Source organism: Aegilops tauschii, chromosome 7, assembly GCF_002575655.3.
Source record: "Aegilops tauschii subsp. strangulata cultivar AL8/78 chromosome 7, Aet v6.0, whole genome shotgun sequence".
Lineage (NCBI taxonomy): Eukaryota > Viridiplantae > Streptophyta > Magnoliopsida > Poales > Poaceae > Aegilops > Aegilops tauschii.
Genome location: NC_053041.3, coordinates 4,578,732 through 4,585,078, shown reverse-complemented (window position 1 = coordinate 4,585,078; position 6,347 = coordinate 4,578,732). Strand labels below are relative to the sequence as shown.

The 6,347-nt window shown below is 46.0% G+C and overlaps 1 protein-coding gene across 1 annotated transcript; it reads left to right on the top strand.

Annotated features, from left to right (window-relative positions):
* The first annotated feature begins 2,077 nt into the window (after positions 1 to 2,077).
* LOC109777451 (uncharacterized) lies at positions 2,078 to 5,252 on the top strand. The gene is made up of 3 exons (XM_020336084.4): positions 2,078 to 3,170; positions 3,472 to 3,747; positions 4,796 to 5,252. Exons 1-3 carry the CDS (start codon positions 2,433 to 2,435, stop codon positions 5,006 to 5,008), a joined length of 1,227 nt encoding a protein of 408 aa, XP_020191673.3. The 5' UTR covers positions 2,078 to 2,432; the 3' UTR covers positions 5,009 to 5,252.
* The last annotated feature ends 1,095 nt before the right edge of the window (positions 5,253 to 6,347 follow it).

The following is a 6,347-nucleotide window of genomic DNA, read 5'->3' as shown; positions in this document are numbered from 1 at the left end:
CACGGTATAAATGCAAACGCTTACATACATACACGTACGGTATGAAATACCTTGCTCAATAGTTCTGAAATACCAACCCGGCATTTTTATCTAAAATATTTGGAAAATCTGTCCGCATTTAAGAGACCGCGGCAGTCAACAATTTTGAAATAATATTTCAGTATTTTGTATAAACAAAGGTTGAAGTGGTAAATCTGCAACGTTGAACAAGTATGAAATACACATTTATTTTTCCAAAAAATGTGGGTCATAAAATTATCAGAAATTTAGAAATGTTCCTTAATTTCAGAAAATTATCGGAAATTTCAAAAATGTTTTGAATTTCACGAAAATGTTAAAAAAAATTCGAAAAAATGTTCTTGAATTTCAAAATGATATTACGAATTTCCAAACATAATCCTAGATTTTTTTTGAATTTCAGGAAAATGTTAACAAATTTTAAAATGTTCCCGAATCTAAACAAATCATGAATTTCGTAAGAGCCCTGAATTTATAAAAATGTTCATGAATTTAGTTTAAATTTATGAATCACTAATAATTTCTCAAATTCAAAAAGTATTCCAACATTTCAAAAATATTCATGAATTTGGAAAATGTTATCGGATTTCGTTTTTTATTTCTTTCTGAAATTCATTTTTTCTCAATTTTTAGGGATTTTTTTTCTAAAACAATAGAAAATCATAGATTTGAATTAATTTTCCTGCATTACAAAAAATGTTTTAAAATTGAACAAAAATTTAAAGTAAATAAAATAAAAATAGAAAAAGCATAAAAAAAAGAAAAACCTGATTCAAAACCGGCCGGGAGGAATCAGAAATCAGCCGGTCCATATAGCAGGAGATCTCTCGCTAAGGGATACACATGTGGTTGGTATTTCCTGCCCTATGACGGGAATAGGGTCTGCTAGTATGAGACTACCAAACAAGCTCTTACCGATATGTGTATGATAATATTTAGACATGTGCACGTCCTACACACTCGACTGCATTGAGCATTTTCCTTTAGGAGTAAACTGGAAGTAGCAGCAGTAGTTTTTTCGAATGTTAAATCATTGATTAGAAAGGAGTGTTACAAATAACACCCACTAGGGAGCAATGCACTCCATAAGACGGTGCCAAAAAAGAAGAATGAAAAACGACTGCTCGGTTTATCGAGGAAGATTGGGAGAAGACGTAAACAACGCCTAACTAGTCTGGACCTAAAGCACCACAAAACATACAACATGTCAGGAGGCCAACATCCCACAACACACCCGGCCGGACACTCGAGCGTCCGCACTGAATACTGTTGCATCAATCCGAGCTGCCAGAAGCATATCCGTGAAACTGGATAACATCGAAGAGGAACACTATGTCCGATAGAGCAAACCTACTCCGCTTCGATCCCGCAAGGTTGACGGACATCCCTCACCTGAAGCACCTTGCATATGAAGGGTGCTTCTGCTGCTCCCACAGAGATGTCATGCAAGCCGCCGCAGACCACCCCACGAGCTCTGAGCCCCTCTGACCGGGTCCAACTCCAAGATGATGCTCCAAGAGGAAACACGATGTCAAGCAAAGCCAAAAGCGTCTTCATTGTCCGATCTAGCGGACCGAATCTAGGGTTACCCCCATAGCATGTCGGGAGGGGGCATGACTACAACATCGATGCCTCCAACAAAGCCATCAACGACCCTGGCAGCAACCGTAGTACAGCTTTCGCCGGGCAGTCAACCTGCCCAAAACCAAGACCTGGCAGCATTTCCGCCCTACCACCTCCACGACACGCAAGCCTCGCGCCAATCAAAGCACTAGACAGTCCATCGAAGTCATCAGGCCACCACCCAGTAGATCCGCGCTGGGACGCTGACCGCACGCCTCCTGCGACCGGCACACCGCAAATCCGCGGGGGAGCGACGCCTGAGCGCCGTCCGGGCTTTGCCCTGCGGCGGCTAGGGTTACCGCCGGAGTCGCCCGCGGGGGAGGGGCGACACGGGGCTCGTTGAGGAGTAGTAGTAGTAGTAGTATTTTTTATTTATATTTATTTTTAGGCAGGAGTAGTGGTTGGCGAGCACGAGGGGGGCAGCCGCGGCGCAATCGTCCAAGTGAAATGCAGAGACGAGGTGCGGCGGGCGTCGTGCGTGCCATGTGATTGCTGAGTGTGCTGTCGTCCGCCGTGTTCAAACACCACCGGAAAAGAGTCCGTCCAAAATCACGGAGAAAAGTTGCCGGCCGGCAGCTGTGCGCGCTCATCGTGTCGTCGAGCTAATCAGTGTGCGGTCGATCCACCGTGCGGCGGCACACCCCCACCTCATCACCCATCGCTTTCTTCCCCACCCGCACTCCAGATCAGATCCCGCTCCTCCTCCCCCCTGCCCAGCTGACACCGACCAGTCATCCGGACAGCGACACTCCCTCCCACTCCCAGCGCCACCGTCGCCGCCCTCCGCCGCCATGGGCTCCTCCCACCGCCACCTGATGCGCCTGCTCGACGACCCCTTCTTCCCCTTCCCACCACCACCGCCCACCTCCTCCCTCTCCTCCTCCTGCCCCTTCCTCCCTCCCCCATCCCCATCCCCCTTCGCCTTCCCCCACCACCCCGACCTCCTCGACCTCTACCTCCCCGCCGACCCCTTCTTCGCCCCACCCCCCATCCCCTCCCCGCACGCCTTCCTCCTCCACGACCTCACGGACCGCGTCGCCGCGCTCGAGCTCGCGGCCCGCGCGGCCGCCCCGCAGCCCGCGCGACGCAAGTACACCTACGCCGCCACGGAGCCCGGCGGCCGCAAGGTGAAGTGGACGGCGGAGGACAAGCCGCGCGGCGGGGGCCGGGCGCTCAAGTGGGAGGCGGAGCTCGCCTCCCCCAACGACGACGGCTTCGACCGCAAGTGGAGGTGGGAGGCCAAGTCCAAGCCCGGCGGCAAGGCCAAGACCAAGTGGGGCACCGAGATCAAGGGCAAGGGCTCGCTCCAGCCATGGTCGCACGCATACACCTGGGAGGAGGACTTCACCGCCTCCGACGACGACGATGAGCTGGAGGTCGAGGAGCGCAGGCCGGAGAAGCCCAAGAAGATCAAGGCCGCCGCCAAGGACAAGGAGGATGACAAGAAGAAGAAGAAGCCGGCGAGGACGTGCGTCCAGATCGAGGAGATCCCCGAGGACAACACCGCCGGATGCGACGCCATCCGCAAGGTACTCCGCAGAAAAGATGAGATTTTTCGGGGGGTTTGGGTTCTGTGGCCCGATCTGAACGAAATGTGTGATTGATTCCCAGTAGATTTCCGACAAATCCATGCGTATCTCTGGTTAAATTTAAGAGAAAGGTTGGAATTTCAGTTGGATGCTAGTGTCCACAGTCTAGATCTGTGCTAGTACTGGCTATATGTAGACTCTGCTCTGCTCTGAAATCTGAATGATATCAGCTTGAGAATCCTGCCTCCTAGCAATGTACTGACCGCCTGACATTTGTTTCCCTTCTGTTCTGATGATGCAGGCTTTTGCCATGGGGAACGGCAAGGGGAAGGCCAAGGAGCTGTCGCCGCAGGACGCCGCGCTGCTCATCCAGATGAACTACAGGGCGCACCTCGCCCACCGCTCCCAGGTGCTCCGCTGCCTGCGCGACCTCGCCGTCGCCAAGGCCAAGCTCAAGGAGCTCAGGTCCCTCTTCTACAACCTCTCCTACAGGCGCCGCCTCTCGCATGACCACGAGGAGCGCCAGAGGTTCTCTGAGAAGATCATTGTCCTGCTCCTCACTGTCGATGCGCTCGAGGTGAGCTCCGTCATGACCTGTTTACGATTGCTGATTGCCATTGCTGTGTTGTGGATTTGCAATTCAGTTACTGCATATACTGCTTAACACTATATTACTAGTGAGAAAAAAAAAATCAAAGCACACCAGGATGATTAACATGCTATTTAGCTGAGCATCTGTCCAACATATGTATGCACTTGAGATGATCTCTGCCATCACCTGTTCGTCATTGCCATGGCTGTTGTGAATTTGAAATTTACTTGCTAGTTAGTACAGTACATTGTTGGTTTGAGGATGGTTTATCAGGGTTCTGTACATAAGTATGCTTTTCTAGCAGTGCTTTAGTGTCTGAAGGTATTGGTTAGCGATGCGTCATCATTGAAAAAATAAATCAAAGCTCACTACAAAGATTAACATGCTATTGAACATCTGTTCTTGTCACTGATGAGTGTGCATGTATATGTGCTCAACCAAGTATGTAGATCCTGTTAACACATATATTTTTTCAATAAATGTGCTAGAATGGGTGTCAGCACTCCTCACTATAGAAATAAATATCATATTGACGAGTAATGTTTGATCTCTGTTCTCAGTAGTATCTTGGATGCTTCATTAGGTCCAAGTATGAGATAATATTATTACATTCGGCGCCGCTGCATGTTTCCCAGTTGTTATATTTTCTACCGAATGATGCCCCTGGTAATGGTATATCAAGTGCGGGTGCCTCTGGGCATTTAAGCTTTTGTTTCAGCTTATGATTTCTAAGGCCATGTTTTTATTGAGTGTAGTGAAGGAGAATGCAGTCTTGGAATTTCTTGTGATAACTGAATAATTTTCTGTCATCCCGCCTTTGCTCCCGGAGGAGCTTGTGAACTGAAATGATGCTCCTACGACCTATGTGCCAATTCATCTGCTGCTGTGTTTATAACTCTCATAATTTCCGAACTCGAAATAGCCAGCATATTCTTCTGTTATCTTTCAGTCCTTTATGGGGTGCTTCCTATCATTGCATTATCTTTCAGTAACCTTATTCCTTGGCAACTAATCTTATTCCCTCTCTGCCCAGGGACCTGACTTCATGGTGAGGACGGCGAAGAAATCTATGCTGGAGGAACTGGAGAGCATGCTGGAGATCGTGGACCCGCAGCCACCAGGGAAGCAGAGGTCGTTCAACCGCCGCAAGTTCGATCTTCCAGAGGGCGGAGCGATCCCAAATGAGAAAACCGCTGGCGTGAACAACGCTGTCAGAGTCATCAACACTGGCAAGGGCAAGCAGTAGGCACTAGCGCCTCGTTTAGTGCCCGGTACCATGGCCGATCGATGGAGCTTGTAGCGCTGCTTTGTCTGTGAGATAGTCCGGTTCGTCTTAGATTTCTAGTACCTTTGAGATTTGAGAAGGGTTGAACTTGTCGTGCACCATTATCCGGGATGTCGTAGCGTGTATGAACCGTATTGTTTGTTTGGACTTGTTGTAATGTATGCTGTTGTTGAACTACCAGTAGAAGAGTTTGGTGCTTTAATTATCAGCTTCTCTTCTGGCTGACGCCCTCATGTTTTGTGCTCCATGGAAGTTCAGTCCTGGTTTTTTAGGGGTGAAAACACATTAGTTCTAACTTTTTTTTTTGAGGATAATTATTCCTAACTTGTAGGGATATGCACACAAAGAAAACACATTATTTCTGCGTGAAGGCCCGAACAAAGTGCCAAAGGCTCACTCGCCGAAGGCCCTCATGTTTGATTTTTCTTGTAATCTTATGTTGCATTGCAGAGCTGCTAGTTCACGCGAGCTGCTATATCTCGCTTACAGTGATATAGAGGCTCCCCTCGCCTGAAGGATTTTCTCCCCGCGTAGGTATTTGGATGGCACTTTTCTTCTGCTTGTTTTCTTTTTGGACTGTTTTCCTCAGGTTTTCTTGTTTAGTTGTTTTCTTTTGTTTCTTCCTCGGTTCTTTCTCTTTTTGCACGGTTTATCTCTTGTTTGCTTGGTGCCTATTCTCTTTGGTTTTTGGTTTCTTTCTTTAGTTTTCCTTTTTAGTTTCAAAGGCCATCTTTGTTTCTTTTTCGGGTTTCACTCTTTTGCATTGGTTTTCTTTGGATGTCTTTCGTTTTCTGTTTTGTTTGTCTTTTTTTTACTTCTCTAGGGTTTCTTTGTTTATTTGTCGATTTTCAATGGTTTTGTTTTTGTAAAACACATGACAATTTTTTCAGTACACATTCTATATTTTCTGTATACATTAAAAAATATTTTATCTACACATTTAACATTTTTTAAATACATGATTAACACTTTTTGAAAACTAATTTGTTATATATGTAATACATTTTTATGTACACTTCTAACATTTTAAAATATATAAGATTAACATTTTTTGAATACGTGGTAAAAATTCAATACACGGCAAATATTTTTTTTAATGACAACAACCATTTTTTTCACACAGTACATTGTTTGTACACACCAAGAACATTTTAAATACACGTTTAACATTGTTTAAGTACATGATCAAGAATTATTACATACACATTTTTTATATATATTTGCAGTATACATGACAAACAATATTTCTATACGCATTAAACATTTTTCGAATGCTTTATTAATATTTTCAAATATTTGA